Source organism: Charadrius vociferus, unplaced genomic scaffold, assembly GCF_000708025.1.
Source record: "Charadrius vociferus isolate BGI_N301 unplaced genomic scaffold, ASM70802v2 scaffold251, whole genome shotgun sequence".
Taxonomy (NCBI): domain Eukaryota; kingdom Metazoa; phylum Chordata; class Aves; order Charadriiformes; family Charadriidae; genus Charadrius; species Charadrius vociferus.
In genome coordinates, this window is record NW_009646963.1 from 1,830,235 (window position 1) to 1,852,239 (window position 22,005).

At 49.1% G+C, this 22,005-nt stretch overlaps 1 protein-coding gene across 1 annotated transcript in view; it reads right to left on the reverse strand.

The window, feature by feature from the left end:
- The window catches only part of L3MBTL2 (l(3)mbt-like 2 (Drosophila)), a 16,749-nt gene extending 5,106 nt beyond the window's left edge, over positions 1-11,643 (reverse strand). The window contains exons 1-12 of the mRNA XM_009895249.1: positions 11,623-11,643; positions 9,772-10,039; positions 9,394-9,527; positions 8,921-9,044; positions 7,866-7,945; positions 6,832-6,949; positions 6,335-6,469; positions 5,545-5,633; positions 3,679-3,910; positions 2,883-2,962; positions 2,176-2,280; positions 824-971 (exon numbers count right to left, since the gene is read on the reverse strand). Coding sequence (XP_009893551.1) covers positions 824-971; positions 2,176-2,280; positions 2,883-2,962; positions 3,679-3,910; positions 5,545-5,633; positions 6,335-6,469; positions 6,832-6,949; positions 7,866-7,945; positions 8,921-9,044; positions 9,394-9,527; positions 9,772-10,039; positions 11,623-11,643 — 1,534 coding nt within the window. The remainder of the gene's footprint in view (positions 1-823; positions 972-2,175; positions 2,281-2,882; positions 2,963-3,678; positions 3,911-5,544; positions 5,634-6,334; positions 6,470-6,831; positions 6,950-7,865; positions 7,946-8,920; positions 9,045-9,393; positions 9,528-9,771; positions 10,040-11,622) is intronic.
- Between the last annotated feature and the right edge of the window lie 10,362 nt (positions 11,644-22,005).

Here is a 22,005-nt window from a genome sequence, read left to right on the forward strand (position 1 = left end):
AGAAAAGGCAGAATAGACAGGAAGGAGGCATAGCAACTGGTTGCAAAGCAGTTTCATTAACCAGCACATACAGTCTAATCTTGGACATAAATCTAGTGCACAGATTCCATGGCAGTCCAGGACCCTCCTCCAGCAGACAAATACAAAAAAGTGCAAACTGCAACTCTGGACACCTCTGTCAGTCACATATCCAGACCACAGCGAAAGTTGAGGAGAAGCAGCAGGCAGGAAAAAGTATGTTCAAAATACACCACTAAGACCAATCTTTCTCCCACCAGCAGGAACATCAAAGGAAGACAGAACAGCACTGCACAAAAGTGCTGCAACACAGAAATTCAGAGCAGGCTTTTTGGGTATGGCCGCATGAAGCGGTAAACACACTCCTAGGGTGATTGCCTCCCAGGGTTTTGCAGAAATATTGGTCTCAGATTTATTCATACAAGAAGAACAGAGGTGACTCCTGCCACTTTTAAGTACTGAGTCATGAAGCAATGGCTCTACTTATCCCTTCCCCCCCGCCTTGTCCTTTAAACCTTTGATTCTGTTCAGTTTAGTGATCGTACACCTCTCCCACTCATCTGCCAGGAGCTGACCACCATGCCATTAATGCCCTGTGGAGATGTCCTTTCCATAAAGTATCAAGACTCAGTATATGGGCAGACCTCAAGTAGGGCTGGTTCAGAGAGCCAGTCCATCTCCCCAAAAAACATGGAGATTGGGATCTTGTGCTTTTGATTCATTTGAACCTGACACCTCTCAGAAAAGCACAGCCCAACACATTCTGCACGCAGATTTGTACCGCAGGGCAGAGTCCAAATCTCACCTTTTGGAGGGGTCAAATCGATGCTGTTCTTCTGACAGAAGTTAACGGGGAAGATGGCATGTGAGGAGGCATGATAGCAGAACCAGTCAGAGCCATCAGCAGATGTAGCTCCATCAATGCTAATCATGAGATACCCATCCAAGAGGACCTGAGATGGGAGTGAAGGGCATAAGTGTAGAGCTTTGCTCTAAAATCTCTTCTCTCAAAAGATCCTCCCAACAGTCCCCACAGATGGATCACAATTGCCACTAGATAGTAGAATGCAACGTAATTTGTTCCAGGGCATGCAGTAGGTTCTCCTGATACATTAGTCAACACAAGCTAATCCCCAAAGCAGCAATTTCTGCAGGACTGGGACCAACACTAATAGGCTTGTGAAAAGGACTCAGCCATAAACAGTCAGCAGCTTTGTCCTCCCTAAGAAACAGACTTTATTGGCAGCCCAGAGACCCTCTACACCAGCCAGCTCATGAATTTGTTACTAGGCAGAAGGGAAGGGCACCACCTTCAGACTTTCCACTTCCTACAGCAACAAGAATGTACCATCCCGTCACTCAATGGTAACTGGTGCCTACCAAATGTGATAGGCATGTCTGCCCGTGCCTCTTCACGTTTCCAACCAATGGCTGAAGGGAACATTTTAGACACGAAGAGCTTTCCTAGCATCCCCCTGACAAACCCCAAGTGTCAAAGTCCTCTGCTTGGGTTCAACAAGGGCAAACAGCTCCTTCAGGGAGCAAGAAAAGCCCAAGTCGATGCTATGCTTTAGGACATGCAACACACCTCACTGAGGAAACCTGACCAAGCAATTTACTTTCCAACACTAGCACAGGAGTAGAGCTCACTACCACCTCATCAAGAGATACTGCAGGAGACACGTCTGTCCTCACGCTTCCTATACCAGTGAATGCTGCCCATACAGATACACACCATTCCCCACACAGAGGTCAGCCCACAACTCTTACCCTCTCCTTTCTCTCCTCAAGGCAGCACTACAGAGGCCTCTTCTTTATGGACTCCAAGAACTGGAAAACAAATCTTCCCTGCTGCATGCCCAAGGGTGAAGAAAGGGTGGCTGCCAGTCACCCACACTGAACAGAGCTTGCAGACCAAGCATGCGCATCTTCATGCTGTTCACTTAGGCACATGTGGACAACTGCTGGTCTCATCAGCTTCTCAGACCTCTGAGGTAATGCCCCAATTCCCTCCATACACCAGTTGCCTACTGCTATTGACAGCCCTCTTCTCTCCCTCATGCAAAATCCTACCCGGTCTTATTCATTTGCAAAGACCTGAGAGGTTGGGTTATCCCCAGTAAACACAGTAGACCCCCTTCCACCCACTGAACTTACCTTGCAAACGGTGGCCACACAAATGTTGCCCAGATTCAGGGGGTCAATGGCCTCCAGTTTCATGCCTTCCTCAAACCATCCACCTTCAGCATAGACAGCTCGTACCTAAGGGAGACTCTGGTATACCATGTGCTGTCAGGGATATGGAACAGTCCCACCCCGACACCAACCACAGCAAGTGCAAACAGGATTAGAGCTTCTCTGCTTGGCTCAACCCAAGTTGGGAGGGAAAAGAAGAAAAATTACAAGTAGTACAAAGAGGCAGCCAGACTAATGCTGTGTTTGTGTCAGCAATCTCCTGCTAAGGCCCTGGTCACTCGGAGAGCCCAGCCCAGCACTTGGCCACTGCTCCACAGCAAAGCAAGCCTCCTCATCTCAGTCCTTACCAGTATGAACCAGCCCCTTGTCTGAACAGGTCACTCCCATGCAATCGTCTTTCCTCTCCAACTCAAAGTTCTGAGCAACTGCTCGCCCTTCAATGGAACTCCTCAATTTGTCATTGACTTTTAGTTCTTCCATCTTTCTATTTTGACCTGCCCCTGCCCAACCACAGCCTTGACACCCCAAACACCTTACTGCCCTATAGCTGTACAGACAACAAATGAGTCATCCTCAACAACCCACACAGCAGCATATATACCCATGGAAGGAAGTAGTATCATTGCTTCCTTTGTTGTGGCCAACACAGAAAGGCAAACTTGTCCTACCTTTTTAAACAGATAGGGTACAGCATCACAGTAAATCTTCCGGAAGGTGGGATGGTTTGCCATGTCACTGCGTTTTTCTTCTGCGAGGAATGGAAGAAACAAAGAGAGGTAAGAAACCTGCAGCAACAGCAGTAAGAAAACACACTAGCTATTAATTATCTGTTGAGAGCTCAGCAGCTATGATAGAGCTAGATCAGAGACCATGAGAAGACAATAAAAAAAACAGGTCAGTCCTTCTACACCTTCCCATAACATGGGCTGTGATGCAGGGCTTGTTCAAAAGCAGATGGATAAACTTCCTGAGCTCTAGTGATGACACCTCTACATACAGCTGTAATCACCAGGGAGAGGCAGCAAGGAAGGGAGACACAACAAAAAGGATCGGCAGGGCTTGAGTCTTGTTTTCTTCTGCCAGCCTAAGCTGATGAAGAATTCCTCTCTGTAAAGTCCAGAAAAAACACAACCTGATGGCATCCAGTATTACAGAAGCCAGCATGAATTTCCTCAAAAAGACTATAAACATCTGATGTTGCAGAGTCTGCATTCTCACACTGTGGGGATAGACTATCTGCTTCAGGTAAGAAACCCTACAGTCCCTCTGTCCTGACCTGTGGCAGCAGATCACTGGGCTTTTATCTATCCAGGGGGAAAAGCAGCAGACACATGACTGCATAGACCTTATCTGTCAGGTCCTCAGACAACTGCCTGACTCCCAGCACGTCAAGACTGGTGTCAACAGCAGGGTCCAGGCAGTTCATAGCAAATCGGAAGATGCATGTGGTGGCCTAATCCCCACCTGTTTTCTTCATGCTGTGGCCCACTCTCCGTGACCAGCCCACAGGATAGATGAGGGGACTCCACATGTGGCACCAGAAGTCATCATCGCTGTCGCCGTCCTCATAGAGGAGTCTCAGTCTGCCCCCGATCACCGTGTCCACCACTGCCATCCGTGTCCGGGACACGTGGTTCTTATCCACCACCTCCACCCGCATGCCCTGCCGGAACGGGTACTTCATGCTCTCCGCCATCTAGCAATAACCAAAAGAGGAGGTGGGATCAATCACACTTGGTGTCTTCCTCCCCCAAACACTTCAGAGAACAGCTTTCCCCACAGACATCCAAGCCAACGCCCTGCGTTGCCCAAAGCTGACTGGGAGACACTTCTGGGAAAGGATGCACGGGGACAGGGAACTGCCAACCCCACACATTCCAGCACAGTTGGGCACACGCATCCTAAATCTCCCCTGTCCTGTGGCCCCATAACAGCTATGCCCACCATGGCCCAGCAAGTGTGCTCAGCCAGCACCTAGTGTGAATGTTCTGAGCATGAGAAACAGATGTCACTTCTGTTCAGCAGGAACTGAGCAAGGAATGGCATGCCTTTTTCAGTCATGAGACCATTAGGATTTCAAGGCTGGAAGCAGTAAGAAATGTAGCTTCCAAAAGGGCAACAGGATTTTCAGTTGACTTTAAAAGAGGTCAGGCCCTTATTTTCACTTTTTTACTGCGATTAGTGGAAGAGCATCATGATGATCTCTCTGTCAACTCCACCTCCAATGCCAGAGTTACTCTGCAGACTGACTCAAAGACACAGGCACTCAAAAAGAGCCACTGGCTTTTTGACTGTTTTTGAGACCTTCAGTTTGGTGATACAGCCTAGCCCTACACATCCACCTAAAGGTGTTAAAAGAACACTTGACATTTTGGCACTGAGGATCCCAGAATGCTGTGCAGCAACTAAGAGCCACAGCTTAAAACAGACTCAGACCCCCAAAATGGCCTATAATTGAATCCAGAACTTTGAAGGGAAGGTCTTCCCCTTTCACCTCCTGTTCATGAGGTGGGACTGGGGATGCTGGGAGGAGAAAGATACTGACAACATCTGTCTCGCTCTACCACTTCCCTTCAATGGCATGGTCTCTCAGCTACAAGCTGTGGCCCAGGAACAAGCAGCTACAAACATCCTCACAACTTTCAGAGAAGGAACAAGGGAAACACAAACTATGTCAAGGTCTCCAGCTCAGCACCACCAACTACCTCACACATAGGAAAACCCATCACCTGCCTTCCTGCCTGCTGTCTCTGGGACCGTCTTCCTTACCTGTGTTTTACAAAGTTACCAGCAACAGGAGTCTTTTCTCCCCAACAAGGTCTAACCTCAGTGCAGGCTACACAAAACAATCACATGGGCTATAAAGCTGACAAAGCCACAGCACAGCTGCTTCCCTGCATTTCGAGGAAGCCTACATGCCTCTCACTCCCTGCAGACTGCTGTGCTACCAACACTGAAGGCAAAGGGTTTGACTTTCAGAGCCACTCCCCAGCACTGAAACAGGGAAGGGAAAGGCCAGGCTGAAGCTGCATTGTCCTCTCCCTCCAGCAAAAAAGCAAACTCACCCCCAGTATTTTCCAGCAGAGGTTGACATGACAACAGCTTTTAAAGCCTATCTATGACTCAAAGGAGAAACGGTTGCGCTGACCATAGGGGCTATGCCATTACCTATAGGATCATTACAGGTGTCTCACTGCCCCTGCTATGCCTGGGTTTCAAGGGAACACATAGAGGAGTTGCACAGATCAGAACCAGAAGAGACACGTTGCACACAGGTCTCTTGGCTTCAGCTTCATTTCCACACATAAAATGACAGCATCCCACATTTACCTTGATGTGGAAATCCACTGGGATGGTCCTGGCCCCCACCAGTTTTTTCATGAGGTAACTTCTCCAGTCAGTGTACTTGGCATGGATAGCTACATACGCACAGGGAAAAAGCACACCTTTATGACTGAAGGAATTGCAGCACCACACTACATTTTTCACCTTCTTTGAGAGTCTATCTGCATTAAAAGGCCTTTGTCACATTCAGATCTTGTACCTGCTCTAAGGCAGATCCTGTTCTGCAAGCTCAACCTCACAACTGGCTGCAAGGGATCACCATTACAGAACAGGGTGGGCCAAGCAGATATCCAACTCCACTGATCTAGATGTGGAAGTGGTATTAGAGCAAAACCACGTGAGCCATACCAAACAATTCTCAACTTGCCAGAACTCTGCTAAACTGGCATCCCTCTCCAAACTGCTAGCTGAGCAGGGGGTGGATCCAGTGTGCTCCCCAGAGACACTGTCCAGGATATAGGACAAAAAAGTTCACCCAAAGGTTAAGCACAGCCACCACGTGGGTCAGAATGAGGAATGGCCAGCTGCATTGGCCTCTGTCCACAGGTCTGACACCACCTCTGCATCCAGCACCCCAAGTCAACCACAGGGAGATGCAGAGGAAGCAGCCCAAGTAGCCTCCAGCTTCCCAAAGAACTAACTATTCCTTGTAACTCAGAACACAAATGGAGCTGTAGTCCCATGTACAGTAGGAGCACCTGTCCTACTGCACTAGGCATAAACCAAGGCTCCTCCGTGCCCAGGCATGTGCTGACCCGTCTCACCCCAAACTTACACTGTGGTGGTACCAAGATTTTGCTGTTGATGGCACACCAGCCAATGGGGTGAATATCCACTGTGCCCAAATTGCACCAGAAGTCATGGCTGGCATCATTCTCAAAGCCCTCATATCGCAGAAGGGCCCTGTACCCTGCCAGGACAGAGCAGACAATCAGAGCAAGGCATTAGAGGCCAAGAACTTCTCCTCTCCCCATTGGGCACCACAGGCTTATTTCCTACAGCATGACCTTCTGAGTTCTGCATAGGGTATCAGAGCTTCTCTAACCATTCTGGAGGCAGAACCGCCCTTGCAAAGAGCCCAGCAACCAGAACAGGAACCAGATGCCGGTTTCCTCCCACCCCCGTACTGTGGTATTTCCTGTTCCCAAATCTCTCAGCAGTTGCAGAGCTCCTAAGAGCTGATGTTTTGCTTCACCAGCTATACTTGGCTCTACAAAGCTTCCCTCAGAGGTTAGTCATCCCCAGCTATCAGGAATTACATTGAAAACATACCTACAGTCTGGATGACGGACGCAATCCAGTACACGCGGCTGGGGAGCACAGCATCACTGTTCAGCACTTCCACTTTCATACCTTTCACCACATCATCCCACTGATCAAAGAGCGGCACCTGAAGAATTGAGGAAGCCACATTGGGAGAGGGATGTTGACAGTTAGAGCTCAGGCCCTCATTCTAGCTTTCAGAGACATGTTTTAGGCAGCTACACTTTCACCTCAGCCCCAGGTTTGCATGCATTAGCCTTCTTCCTATATCTGCCAACAGCCTGAAATGCAACCAAACTATCCCAGCATCTCACTGGGGTGTTCACTGAGGATCCCAAAAGGCAGAACATTGTAGAGCAACGCTTAACTACTTTACTGCCAGCTGTCCTATTATCCCAAAGTAGCTGTTGCCATTCCCCTATGGTATCAAAATCCCTAACTATCAAACTGCCATGTATTCCTGACCAATCCTCAAGAAAAATAAAATTTTGTTAGTATTATCACAGATCACAACTCAAAAGGAACATAACAATTGAGTCTTAATACACAGAGAGGCTGGGGCTGCTATAATACCTAAGAACTGTCATTCTTCCATGGACCTGCCTTGGCTACTTGGCCCACATGGATTTCAAATCAGTATGATAGGAACCAGACATGCTGGAGGGGCAGCTACTGCTAGGCCCACATAAGCTGAGTTCCTCCCTGCAGATCACCCTGGGTTGTGCTCACCCACACAAACTGCAAAGGCAACCAGGAGCTTTCTGCTATCCCCCGCAGTCAGAACTAATTCCGTCCACAGCCAGCAACTGGGCAATCACCACTGGCAGTGCTTCTACCAAGTCCCCCTCTGCATCCTCCCTCAAAACTCCTTGTCCTTCTGTGGGACTCCCATTCTTAGCTGTGAGAAGCCCCAACTTCTTTCCTTGCATCATCTGGGGCTTAATAACTAGCTCCCCAGGTCTCTCCCCACCACTTGTCACAGGAGTACAGGGGATGCATATGGCATGTCCCATGCACACTGCGAGGCGCAGCAAAGAACTCACGTGTTTGAAGCAGCTGACAGGAGCTGCCTTGAAGCCATGCTCCTGCAGGTATTTTCCCCAGTCAAAGCCCAGGACAAGCGCTATAAGCAGACAGGAGAGCAGAAAATCAGAGATTATAGAAAAGACAGAGCACTCAGTTACCACTGGACTACAGCTTCCAGCCACATTGTGGCCTGCTCCAGGACAGAGCCCTCTACCCCAGCACACAGGGTTACTGCATTCCAGAGCATCTTCCCTTGTGGGGAACTAGATCCCACGAGTGCACAGGGACCAGTCCCCGCAGGAGGCACAATTTATTATTAATCAATTCTTGCTGTCACTTGCTTTTGGGGAAGGGGGGGCAGAAGGGGCAAAAAAAAGGGGTCAAATCCAGCCCAGGGCTGAAAGTAGAGACTGCATCATGTCAGCACAAAACCACTTAGCAGCTTTGCCTCTCAGCAGCAATGCTGCAGGGTCATATCAGCAGTTCTTGCCTCTCCAGAGGGTGCTGGCAAAAAATCAGAGCGAAGCACTGAGATATTAATCCCACAGTCACTCCTGATCCAAGGCTCCAGCAGCAGTCTGCTCAGGGATCAATCCCTGCTGCCACCCCCTGGGGCTCCCTTTTGCCCTAACACAGCAGCTTGCTACTCCTTCAACTGCAGTGACTGGTTGTTCCTCAAGCTGATCAGTGAATGAGTCGGCTTAAATATAACTCCACACAGGAGTAGGGCAGCAAATGGCTGGGAGCAGCAGGGCACCTTTAAGGCAGCTTTGCCAGTACCTCATGAGACTGTGACAAGAGAGCTTATGCTTCAGTCCAAGTCGCATGAGGGGCAAGGATGAGACTGCAATAGTGGACGGGCAGGAACCCACCAGGGCTCTACTAGCACCAGCAAGGAGAGAGATGTGCCCTGCGTCCTGCCAGCCTGTGTCAGTGAGATCTACACACACTGTTTCAGTACAAGGCGGTGTACCAGAGAGGAGGAAGAGGACTGTAGGGCTTAGAGCCCTCCAGGTATCCCCATTTCTTTGAATCCAGAAGCCAGACCTTCTCACACCTTGCCTACACTCACCGTCCTGGCCTGTCAGTGTCCCATCTGCCAGCTGCCCCGTGCCCTGAGAATGGAGGAAGGCCCCAATCTTGGCTGACCAGGCTGCCTTGTGCAGAACTTTAGCTTTCTTCGTTGGTGGCTTCCCCTACAAAAGAAGGAACATTAGGAACACTAGTGGCACAGGAGAGGAAGCCAATGCCTGCAACTGGCCAGCAGGGCACGCATCTCTTCCTTAGGGCAATTTTCAAGTTACTACTATTTTTACTAATGCTCAAAGGAACAAGAAGAAACAGCAGATGAAATATCAGTGTGTCGGTTCTCAGCTTCTAGGGAGCACCACCTTTCAGCTGACATGTGCTCTCTGGGGACTTCAGGGAGGAAGAACAAGCCACTGGTAATGGCAGTCTGATCTTTAACTAGAGAGCAACTACCCACCCCTGCATACAGGCGCATCCTACTTCATCCCCGGGGAAGAAGGAAGGGCTTTGATTTACCTGCAGTCTGGCCAGGATGCTGGCCTTCTTGGAGTTTGAGGAGTAACTTCTGGAGCAGGAAACGCTGCAGAAACGCTTGGTCTTGGAGAAGAAAGCCTCCCTGGTGCCCACAATGCCACACATCTCGCACACAGCTGAGAAGGAAGGCATTAAAATGTGAGCAGTTGGCAGGATTGATACACTACAAGGACAGAGCTGAGCTCAGGTAACCCTCATTACACATAGCAGCTCCCACATGTAGCCCAGAAAATGCAGTCTCAATCCAGTGCTGCTCTCAAAGCACACTCAAGATGCAGTCACACACCCCTCAGCTTCCCCCAGCCCTTGTTCTTTCCGTCACACATGTGCTTTAGGTAGAACAGGCAGGCAGGGCAGTACCTGGCTCAGAGCCGCTGTCCTCTGTGAGCCGGCCTGTGGACGGCTGCTGCACAGGAGAGGTTGGAAGCTCTCCAGCTTCCCGGTCTGCCACCTCATCATCACTAGACTCATCCAGACAGGAGCTGCTGTCGCTGCCCATGCTGCTGTTGTAGCCCCGGAAGCTGTCATAACCCCCAAAGATGTCCAGTTCATCCTCCTCCTCATCATCATCACCTTCCTCCTCTGTCCGCTCCAAAGATGAAGTCTTGTGGCAGAAGGTAGACACCAACTGAAAAAAGAGAGAGTCTGCTTTAAAATACACATTTTAGACCACATCCCACAAGAAACCTGCCTTCATTGCCAAGGCAGCCACATAGACTGGGGAAAGGCCTTGTGGTGGGCAATGTGTCCATGCAATAACCCCAAAGGCAGGAGTCTGAATCCCTACCAGGGAAGCTATTACCCCTGCAACAGCTCCCTTTACAGGTATTTCACAAACTGCATTCCGCTTCCCAACAGCAAACAACCAACCACAGAGCTGCAGCTACATAGAAGACAAGTTTGAGGAACACGGTGAGAATCCACGGAACTACACTGCCATGCTGACAAAGACAGAAGAGACTGTGTCTGTCCAGGCACTGTCTCTCCCAACAACTGCAGAGTATTGCAGACACTGTCAACATTAAAGTCACCACAAGCTTGAGCACAGAGCACAAAGCTGCACACTCTGGCCACCATAGCTCACAAGACCAGTACAGCCTGGATGTCAGCAGGACAAACTCAACTCCGGAGAAGGTTCATGTTCTTTGGAAACTGCATAGTCCACAGCTGACCTCAGTTCAGAAGCTGCATCAACAAGACAACAGGACAACATCTGAGTTTTTCTGTCAACAACAACTAGATGTCTCCATAACCAAACACCTTCACTACCTCTTCACGCTTGCTGTTACAGCAAGAGAGTAGAGGCAGCAACTGAAGAAAGAGTACAGAAATCCAGTGACTGTTTCTCAGATTAGAAGAATCTTGAACCGAGCTCCAAATAAGTGCAAAAAAAAAGCTGTGGAAAAGTGTTAGCAACTCATGAAAGAGCAACAAGAAGTGTTAGCACAGAGAGTGATGGAACAGAAAGGTAGACCGGAACAGCCACACAAGGCACTAGGATACAACTGTTCATGCAAGCAGGCAACAACAAAAGATCAGCCGCAAGCCCATCAGCTTCCAGTGCTAAATTCCTGCCGATCCCTAGCTTCTGTGTATTATTACAGTTACATGAACAGGAAGATCAGACTTCACCCACTGCTGTCTCCCCACATCCTCCCTGGCTTTCACACAAAACAGACCCAAGGTATCCCAAGTTTTCCCCTAAAGACAGAGTTGCTCTCCTGCAGATCCGCATCCTCAGACAGCATTCCTGATGTCTGAAAGGCCTGAACTCCTCAAAAAAAAGCACATTCACCCCTTTCTGGGTGTGCACTTTCCCTCAGCTCATAGGAGGTGAGCGATTTTAGATCGTTACGCTTCCACCAAACGCGAATAAAACTTGCAGACATGTTACAAGTTCCCAGGGCTGACAAGCAAGGACAGCACCACCCGCAGCTTGCTCAGAGAGGTGAGGGGGACTCAGAGGCCCATCCGTCCCAGGTCAGACCCATCATCCCCTCCAGCACCAGCCCGGTACCCATCAGCACAGGGGCGGGGCGGACGGCCACGCCGGCAATCATAACAACACGACGACCAGGAGGAGGCGGACCGGCCCTCCTCGCCCTCTCCCGGCCGCGGGCAGCCGTTATTCCAGTACCACACAGCCGGCCGGTCCCCCTTCGCCCCCGGGGGAGCCCCGGGGCCGGCCAAGCCCGGCCCGTCGCCCCTCACCTCTCCCCGATCCTGCTCCATGGCTCCCAGGACGCCGCTAGCCCGCCTCGCGCGCGGCGAGCACGTCTCCCCCCCAGAGGCGCCTCTGATTGGCAGCAGCCTGGAAAAGAAAACCAATCAGAGAACAGCTTATTCCCGCCGCGCTCCCCGCGGGGCACGACGGGAGCTGTAGTTATTTTTCCTTCCACGGCGTCGGTGAGGTGCAGCCATGGCGCCTGATGGCGGTCCCACCCAGGGGCGGAGGAGAGGACGGGCCCAGCTCCCGCCTCCCAGGGCACGGCGCCGGGGATTGCTGGCGGGCGCATCCCGTCCGTTCCCGTAGTCCTGGGTTAGTGCTCTCAGTCCCAGCAGCTTATGTAAACAACAAACCCCCCAAACTTCAGACCCATGGATGGATATGATGCCCAGCAACCATCAGCATCACTGAAACGATGTGAGCCCCGTGGAGACGCACAGCTGGAGTTGTGGGTCTTAAATGTAACCAAGGTTGCACAGGGCTTCCTAGAACCTTTGGTGAGTGGGTAAGGATTTGGTTGTTGGCATGAGGAACGCCATTAGCATGGCAGCGACCTCCCACCCTGCCCTGTCGTGTCCGAGCATTGCATGGTAGACAGCCCACATGAGTTAACGTTGCTGCTCTGCATGTCCTCAAATCACCAGTCTTGGAAATGTCATGCATAAATAGATATTTTATTTGGCAAAGAAAGTATCACCTATGCAAAAGAGGCCTTGAAGTGCTTACTGTGCTATGCAGTTGGTTTTAAAATTATTTATGTGTTTATAGCATAGCTTCTTCAGAGTACAAATGCTTCTCTCCTGTGACAGATAGAACTCAGGAATTGTTTTACTTCAGCCATTTTGTGTGTCGACGGCACAAGAGAAAAACAGCTCCTTAAAAGGAGAACTAGCTTACGATAGGCTAACCGGTCGTGAAAGAATGTGCGCCCTGAAGTACCTGACCAATGGGAAAAGGGGACAGGACATAAATACTGGAAATTTTGTAACTAGGTGTGCTCTTTTTGGGAGGTACTTGACTTGCTTGTTTTGATCTGGAATGAACTTTTATCTTTGCTTCGAAGACTCTGTCCTCTCTACATTTTTATCCATGAGCGAGTGTTTCTCACAATCTGGGGGCTCGCGTGGGATCAGCACCCCTGTTTTTGTGGGACGAGGCAGCAAGGATGGAGGGACGCGCCCTGCTGATTTTAGCAGTCTCCAACTTACTGCCTCGTTTCGTGGAGGGCAGCGGGTCCTATGCGGATGGAGGACTCTCGAAGCAAAAGGGAGAGAAAGGAAAAGTTGATAAGCTGATAAAATTGAATTACACGCGGCATCTGACAATTTCTGTGCATGGAACCCAGGTAAGAGCATTGACTGTTAAGTATCACTCAGGCGGCTGGGAAAGTCAGGGTAAGAAAATTGGCTGTTAAGTATTACCCGGGCTGGAGAGTGGGACTGAAAGTGTGTGAATGAGATGCAGGGTGATCTGTGAAGTGAGTGTGGAGCTCTTAAACCACGGTTCCATTTTTCCACAAGGAGACCGGCCGGTGAAGGGGAGAAGTGAAAGGGTTCCAGGTGAGCGGAGTCCTGCGGGAGACCTGCGAAGTGAGCGTGGAGCCCTTGTAACCGCGATTTTGCTTCTCCGCGAGGAGAGGAACCCCTGACGGCTTCTCTTTGAGGAGAAAGACCGGTAAAGGGGCGCCACGTCAGCGGGATCTGCGCGGGTAGTAGCGTCTCGGTGAGGAGAGAGACCGGTAAAGCACCGCCACGTGAGCGGGTATTGCGCGGTTCGACTTCTCTGTGAGGAGAGGCACCGGTAAAGGGGCGCTACCTAGGCGGGATCCGCGGTTAGGGACCGGGAAAGCGGCGCCACGTGGGCGGGATCTGCGCGCTTTGGTTTCTCCGTGAGGAGAGGGACCGCTAAAGGGGCGCCATGTGGGCGGGATCCGCGGTTAGGGGCCGGTAAAAGGTGCCACGTGACCGGGGTAACTGCCGCTCTGTGAAGAGAGGGACCGGTAAAAGGACACCACGTGAGCGGGTACCGCGCGGTTCGGCTTCTCTGTGAGGAGAGGCACCGGTAAAGGGGCGCCACGTGGGCGGGATCTGCACGGTTCGGTTTCTCCGTAAAGAGAGGGACCGGTAAACAGGCTCCATGTGGGCGGGATCTGCGTGGTTCGGCTTCTCTGCGAGGAGAGGGACCGGTTAAGGGGCACCACGTGGGCTGTGCCGCTCCGCGAGGAGAAGGAGCACCAGGGGGCAGAGTGAAAGGGTTCTAGGTGAACAGAGTCCCGCAGGAAACTGAGATAATGGGAAATAGGCCTAGTAAAAGGGATCGGAGGATCCGCGTTAGAGCATTTCACCAGACAGTCCTTTAGGGGTGATGCTCGGGAATTGGGGGCAGGGTTGCAGCCAGGGAAAAGATGAGAAAACCGGTTTTGAACAAGAAGAGGGATCTGAGGATCCTGGTTCGAGCATTCCACCTGACAGTCCTTTAGGGGTGATGCTGGGGAATTGGGGGCAGGGTTGCACCCAGGGAAAGGATAAGAAAAAGATGATACAATATTGTATGTTCTAATGGGTTCTTTTAACCCATTCAATCTGACCCATTATATTGGCCAAAATTCGGGTCGACGGAAGACTGGCTTTGTCAGGCTCTGAATTTATATGTGAATAGTAAGGAGCCTGCAAATCAAGAGGAGAGTGAATATGCTTTATGTTGGAGAGGGTCTTACCCTTTATTTATGGCAAAAGGTTTTGGGGAAAAGAAGGAAAGAAAAAAGGAAGAGAAATGGGAGCCTCTAGATCATTTACCACCTCCATATAACCCCAGGGCTGAGCCCCAGGAAAATGAAGAGGAAGGGGAAGGTAGCACAGAAGAAGGGGATGGACTTGTACGACCATCTGCCCCCTTACTTGAGGAATTACGAAGACCTCGGGCCACAGAGTTGGAACAGATTAAAAGGGGTGTCCAGAGTTTCCCTTTGCCCTCTTCTAACAGGGAATCTAGGGGAAACATGTTCCCCTTAAAAGAAGTGCCCATGCCAGGAGTTCCGTGAGGAGTGGGGTTCGTGAATGTACCTCTAACCAGTACTGAGGTTAGGGAATTTAGAAAGGAAACAAAAAAGTTATTGGAAGATCCTTTAGGTTTGTCAGAACAACTTGACCAGTTTTGGGGCCCCAATCTTTATACTTGGGATGAAATGCAGTTTATTTTAGGAGCCCTGTTTATGCCAGAGGAAAGACAAATGATTCGAGCTGCTGGGATTAGAATCTGGGAGCGGGAAAATTCTCCTGATGTGCAGAGAGGGGGAGGAGCAGAAATTCAGAGGGAGCAGAAATTCCCCACAGCAAGACCTATTTGGGATCAGAACAATGTTGCAGGAATAGATCCTGGGAGTGGTGCAGGGCGAGAGCTACTGAAAGTCAATTTTGTTACAAAGGCCTGGCCTGATATAAAAAGTTGGAAGATTGGCATGACCAGGATTTAAATGATTTGTTGCAGGAGGCCCAAAAGGTGTATGTTAGAAGAGATGATGAGAAACAAAAAGCTAAAACCAAATTGATGGTGGCTACAGTGGAGCAGGTGATGAAGCGGCAACCGGAGAAAGGGAAGGAAAAAGAGAGGTTACCAAGCTGTGGGAAGTGGGGGGGGCACATATGGACCAGGATGTGGGGGCTCTAGGACCCAGAAAGGGCAAAGAGAGACCCCACCTGGGTGGCAAGTTGGCTCCAAGAGATGCTTTTATTGTGGAAGGGAGGGACATTTCAGAAGGGAATGTCCAATGAGACAGAAGGAGAGTCAGTTATTCCAGATGATGGAACACGATGACTATTCTCAGGAATAGGGCTGTCAGGGGCTCTACCTTCTGGGGTCCGATCATCATTCTGAGCCCTTGATAGATTTAAAATTAGGACCCCAGAAGGAGGAATATGTTTGTTTTTAGTAGATTCAGGAGCTGAGAAGTCAAGTATAATACAAACTCCACAAGGGTATGAGACAGGGAAACTTACAACTAAAGTGATTGGAGTAAAAGGGGAAGGGTTCTCAGTCCCTATTGTAGAACAAGTAATGATTCAGGGGGATAACAAAGAAGTTATGGCCGACTTGGTAGTGATACCAGAGGCAGGAGTGAACCTATTGGGGAGAGATTTACAAATTCCATTAGGGATTGGAGTAGTTCCAAAGGATAATAAAATGGTGGTGCAGCTATTTAAATTAACGGTGAAGGATGAGAAAGAGATTGGCTCAGTGGTTTGGGTAGCAGATGGCAATAGAGGGGGGCTAGATATACCCTCTTTAAGAGTAGAATTAAAGAAAAAAAGAAATTCAACCGGTATGTGTGAAGCAATACCCTGTATCTTTGGAAGGGAGGAAAGGGCTTCAACCTGTGATTTGAGGGACTGTTAAAAGATGGCCTTTTAGAACCATGCATGTCCCCCTACAAGACACCTATTTTGCCAGTAAGAAAAGCAGATGGAGGTTGGAGGTTAGTACAGGATTTGAGGGAGCCGAACAGCATCACCCAGTTGTGCCTAATCCTTATACATTAAGTAAAATACCTCACGATCATGAGTGGCTTAGCGTGGTAGACCTCAAAGATGCCTTTTGGACCTGCCCTCTAGCAGTGGAAAGTCGAGATATGTTTGCTTTTGAGTGGGAAGACCCTGTATCTTTTCACCAGGGATCCAACTGCTTCAGTATGTGGATGATTTGTTAATATCTGGTAAAAATGAAATGGAAGTTCGGTCTGCCACCATTAAGTTATTAAACTTTTTAGGAGAAAAGGGGTTCCGGGTATCAAAAACTAAGTTGCAGTTTGTAGAGAAAGAAGTAAAGTGTTCGGGACATTTGATCAGCAAAGGGAAGAGAAGAATAAACCCGGAACGAATTTCTGGTATTGTAGCAGTTACTCTCCTGAAGAGTAAGAAAGAATTAAGGAGGTTCTTAGGTCTTCTTGGATACTGTAGGCTATGGATCGAAAGTTTTAGCCAATGTGTTAAATTTTTATATGAGAAATTGCAAGAGGAGACAGAGAAGCCTGAATGGACACAAAAGGAGCAGCAGCAATTTGAACAATTGAAAGAAAAACTAATACAGGCGCCTGTGCTGTCTCTTCCCTCCTTGGAAAAACCATTCCACCTGTATGTAAATGTTGAGAATGGTATAGCTTATGGGGTGTTGGCCCAAATATGGGGGAGGGGGGGTGCAAAAACGACCAGTAGCTCATCTATCCAAAGTGCTGGATCCAGTTTCGCGGGGCTGGCCAACTTGTGTGCAGGCAGTGGCTGCAACAGCCCTATCGGTGGAGGAAAGCAGGAAACTGACTTTTGGAGGAGCACTGATAGTGTCCACTCCTCATACAGTCAGAACAATATTAAGCCAGAAATCTAGAAGGTGGCTGACTGATTCAAGGATTTTATCATTTAGTAATAACCACTGACAAAAGCCTCAACCCTGCTCAATATTTATATGGGGAAATTGAGGAAGGAAAACCAGAACACAACTGCCTTGACATCATAGAATACCAAACTAAAGATCGAGACTAGAAGCTCTGAGCAAGCCAGAAGAGATTGCAGTGGCGCATGTGCCTGGGCACTAGAGGGGGAATACTCTGGAAGCCAAAGGTAACAGACTGGCTGATGAACAGGCAAAAGAAGTGGCTCTAGATAAGAGCGCTGAAATGCAACTCTTAGTACCCAGTAAGGAAGTGACAGTTAAGTTATTCTGGAAACTAAGCTGCTATGGACCAAATGTTTGCCTCTAGCATTGTTCAGGATTAGGACGGTGCCGAGAAAAGATCTAGGAGTGTCACCATACGAAATGTTGTTCGGTCTCCCATCTTTGGGAAGAGGAGAAGGTGTACTAGTCCCCGAGATTAATGCTTAGAAATTATTTGTGGGGGATAACTCAATTTCTTACAGACTTGAGAAGGTGTGAATTGCTACCTCAAACAGCCCTCTTGGACTTCAGTCTGCATCAGATACAGCCTGGAGACTGGGTGCTCGTAAAATCCCGGAGAGAGGATACCCTAACCCCAGTATGGGAAGGACCTTTTCTGGTACTCCTGATAACTGAAGCAGCCGTAAGGACTGAAGAAAAAGGGTGGACTCCTGCTACTAGAGTCAAAGGGCCAGTAGCTCCACCTCTTGGAGAATGGACCGTAACTCAGGGAAGCAACCCCCTTAAGTTAACCTTTAAAAGATAAATAAGGGGAGAATGAGTGGCACCCTCAGAGTACTACAGAAAATTACAGACCGACAACATGGACACAGATGATGACGAGAAGATAAATGACTGCTGGGTTATATGTGCGACTGCTGGGTTATCTTGTTAATTACCATGTTACAAAGTGAGTAGAAGGGTTTTTCATGAAGTTAATACTGTGAATGGGCTTCAGCAAAAATGTAATAAGTAAAAGGGGGTGGATTGTGAGAGACAGAACTCAGGAATTGTTTTGCTTCAGCCATTTTGTGTGTCGATGGCATGGGCAGGGTTATGACCTGCCCTTTAGAACAGCCATTTTGTGTGTCAACAGCGTAAGAGAAAAACAGCTCCTTAAAAGGAGAACTAGCTTACGATAGGCTAACTGGTCATGAAAGAATGTGCGCCCTGAAGTACCTGACCAATGGGAAAAGGGGACAGGACATAAATACTGGAAATTTTGTAACTAGGTGTGCTCTTTTTGAGAGGCACCCAACTCAGCTGACTTGTTTGTTTTTATCCGGAATAAACTTTTATCTTTGCTTCGAAGACTCTGTCCTCTCTACATTTTTATCCGTGAGCAAGCGTTTCTCACATCTCCCTTTTGGCTTTGTTCTTCCCCCATCTAAAAGTGGCATGGTCTTAGTGGTTACTGGGAGCCACATCCCTTGCCCCAGCTGGGTGTCAAGAACAGCCAAGCAGCAAGTGTCTCATTGCATGTCTCTGGCAATCGATTCTCTTTTATGCAAAAGCTACCTCCCCTGGAATTAGTGAATTCTGGAATTATTAAATTATTTCCCATTATACCCCTTTTATTATCACCTTCATTGTGCTGACGTTGTAAAAAGAAAAAACCCTGGTACGCTCCTACTCTGTACAGACTTCGTAGTGAGCAGCTACACAATGGACATGTGAAGCGCACGTGCAGTTCTTCTTCCATGCATGCAGTCCCAAAGTAAGGCAGCATGGACAAGGTCCATTCCAAAGGCTTCCCAATGTGACAGACACACAAGGATTGCTCTTTCAGGCAATCCAAAGGCGCTAACACGAGGCTACAGCCTGTTGCTCTAAACGCAAAAGGGTGTCACTATCAGTGTGGAACAGGCTGGGAATCCAGGGTAGCGATTGGGTTCACAGCATAATTACAGAGAAAAAGTGGTGGGGAGCTTGCAAAGCCTACAGCGTGCAACTTGATCAGCAGATTTCCATAGAGTCAGGGATCCTCCGGCTTCAGGTTTTCCAAACAATCCTCCAGCACTGTTAGGAAACAGAAAACCGCTTTTAAAGTATTCAAACAATGCAGTTGATAGTGAAATAAATTACAGAGGCCGTTATTCTCTTGCAAATACTGCTAGACAACAAAGCTACTTGAGAAAAGACACAGATACAAAATTAAAGGCTCATTAAATCTTACTACTGCAATAATCTTTCACGTAACACATTATGAGCTACTGCGGGTGCTCATCCCCTGCTTCCTTCCCAGAGCGGAACAAGCAGCACTGCTCCCTTAGGACATGGACGGGCTGGCTCACGGCTTCCCAAGCGCTTAAGCAAAAATGAGTTCTGCCTTGACACAGAACGGGTTTAAAGTCAGTCCCCATCCCACAGCTGTTCATTTGTCATTGCAGTTAAGTAGACCTTTTCAATAAATAATAGTATTTAAATACTTTCGTTTTCATTTGAATCAAATTCAGATTTATTAAGGAATACTTATATTCTTTTTAATAATTAAACCGTTGTTATGTAACAATATCGGAATCTCTTTGTAAAGCCAGCTCCTCTCTCTAGGGATCTAAAAGCACTGACAAGCTCAAGAAACCAAACCCCCAAACTTAGATTAGACTTCACTTTTCCTATCTCCTTCCCTACTGCTGCTCTGGGCCTGGTCTCTGTCTTGATGCCATCTGAAATAGAAATTTTAGAAAGATGGTTACAAAAGGGCTGCTGTCAGATGAAATCACAGGTGGCCAGGATGCAATGGGAGGGATTAATCCTGCAGGATAGAGGCCAGGCTGCTTTCTCAGAGCTGGACGCAACCGCTCAGCAAAATGTTGTGTGGCTGGAGAAGCTTTTTGTACGAACTCTGTTCATCATCACCACAGCTTCCTATAGGAGCACTGGCACACTGGCTCTTTTGAGTTTGTCTACTGGGACTGTCCCCTCACCCATGCTCTGGGGCGGGGAGCTCATGCTTCATGTCCCTAGGCTGCGTAAATTCATCCACTGCTTCTCCAGACCCTCCTTATTTAGTTTTCTGCTCTCTGTCCTTTCAAAGAGCTCATGAGAATCCTGGCAGTCCATGAGCCTAGTTTCACTCCCAGAATGAAGTGGCAGCCATTCTAGTTACAGGGCCAGCTTCCAAATTCTTGAGTGCAGTGGGAAATGACATACAGCTTTAGTAATGCTTTTCCTCTCACCTCCTATGCTGACACCATTAAGAAAACCAAAAACATTGCAAGGGTTTCATTTCTGTCATCAGCATAGGGGAAGGCAGCCATTTTGAAGAAAAAATGTTTATAGACTTGTAACCTTTGGTCATATGTTCACAGTACTGTCCTTTGAAAAAGGGAAGTAAGGTAGAACAGCTCAGAAAAAAACAAGAAGCAATCAGAAGAAATAAAAATCATGTTCTGCTTAACTTTTGGCAGACTAATTTTACAAAGGTACCTGTGAAATGAAAAGAGGGAAAAGGTCACCAGCCTGACCATGATGACCATGACAGTACAGGATTCCCCTGCACCAGGTAGTCAGTAATCCCCAACTGTTCTTACTTGCAGACATCCCTGGCTGGGGCTGTCCCATGTTGGGCCCTTGATTCATGGGAGCCTGTGGCATGCCTGGAGCATTTGGGATCATGTTTTGCTTCTGCAGCCTGGTTCTTTGTTTCTCCTCCAGCTCCTTCTGAATCTTACAGATCTTCTCCGCTAGCAAGTGGTAGTACTCTGCCTGTTGGGGAGGAATACGAATCAGGAAAGGAAAATGACATACACAGTAAGTAAAGGCAACAGGTCCCAGCGATACAAGCTTGGGAAACAGCTTTCCACACACACATTTTGGCTTGGGTGGGGGTGGCTCTCCCTTCGCAGGGGCTGCTGCGCTGACAGCGCAAAAAGGGGCACTTGGCAACCATTAGGCCAACACTGGACATTTCTCTTCTCGTGTCCAATACTACTTTGGGAGAATCACAGGGAAGAGCTTCATGCTGCTTGCAGGGGACCCCGAGAAGTCTCAGGCACAGCACACCCCAACAGGCACCGCCCCGATTCCTCGCACACCTAGGCAGAAGCCTACAGCTGGCTGGTTCCTAGACCCCATCCAGCAGTCCCTGAACACACACTTCCTCAGCCTGGGAGTCTCCTCTTCCTCCCCAATCACTATGGGAGAAAGGCAGAAAGGAAGACACGACTGGATGACAGAGGATGGCATCTCACCCTGCTGTTCGCTGATTCGTACATATCCCCTTCCACTTTCCGAGCATAAGCCACCAGATTCTCCATACGCCGATCCTTCAGTGCTGCAGGGTCAGGAGTAGGAAATATGGCTTGGACTCTAGGGGGAGGGAAAAAAGCACACAAGTGATTAGAATATCCCCACACAGGGACATCAGCACTAACCCCGGTGATCTGAACGCGAAGCAGCAAGCAAATCTTGCAACAGACTGAGGCACTTGCTACAGCTCCCTGGGAACATTGCCCCCATGTAGATGCCTTGAGAAGAGAGCGGGACGCTTCTAATACAACAGCCCCAAACCAGCAGATGTAGCTCCATCTTTTGGGCTTCTGCTTTCCCTTCCCATGGGCCCTGACAAAACTCAGTCCGTGGCCCTCTGGTTTTGGAAGCCGGGCTTCCTCCTGCCCCGCACATACACCTCAGAGGCAGCAACTCACCTAGCAGGAGATTGTTTTGATATGAGCTACTCACAATTTATGAACAAGGTGGTTTCGGAGATCCTGAGTGACTTCTCCATGCCACTGCTTCTGGCTGCCCTCTGACACGATGGAGCCTCCCGAGTCCGAGTCCCTCGGGGCTCATGGCGACCGTGGTTGCCACAGTTCAGCGGGGACAAGCAACGGCTCCACAACCCCCACCGGAAAAAAGCCGAAACAAATCTCCAGGACGTGGAGGGGGGGGGTTCCCGGGGCGGGGAGGAGCGGGAGAGCGGCGGCGGGCGGCCCTGCCCC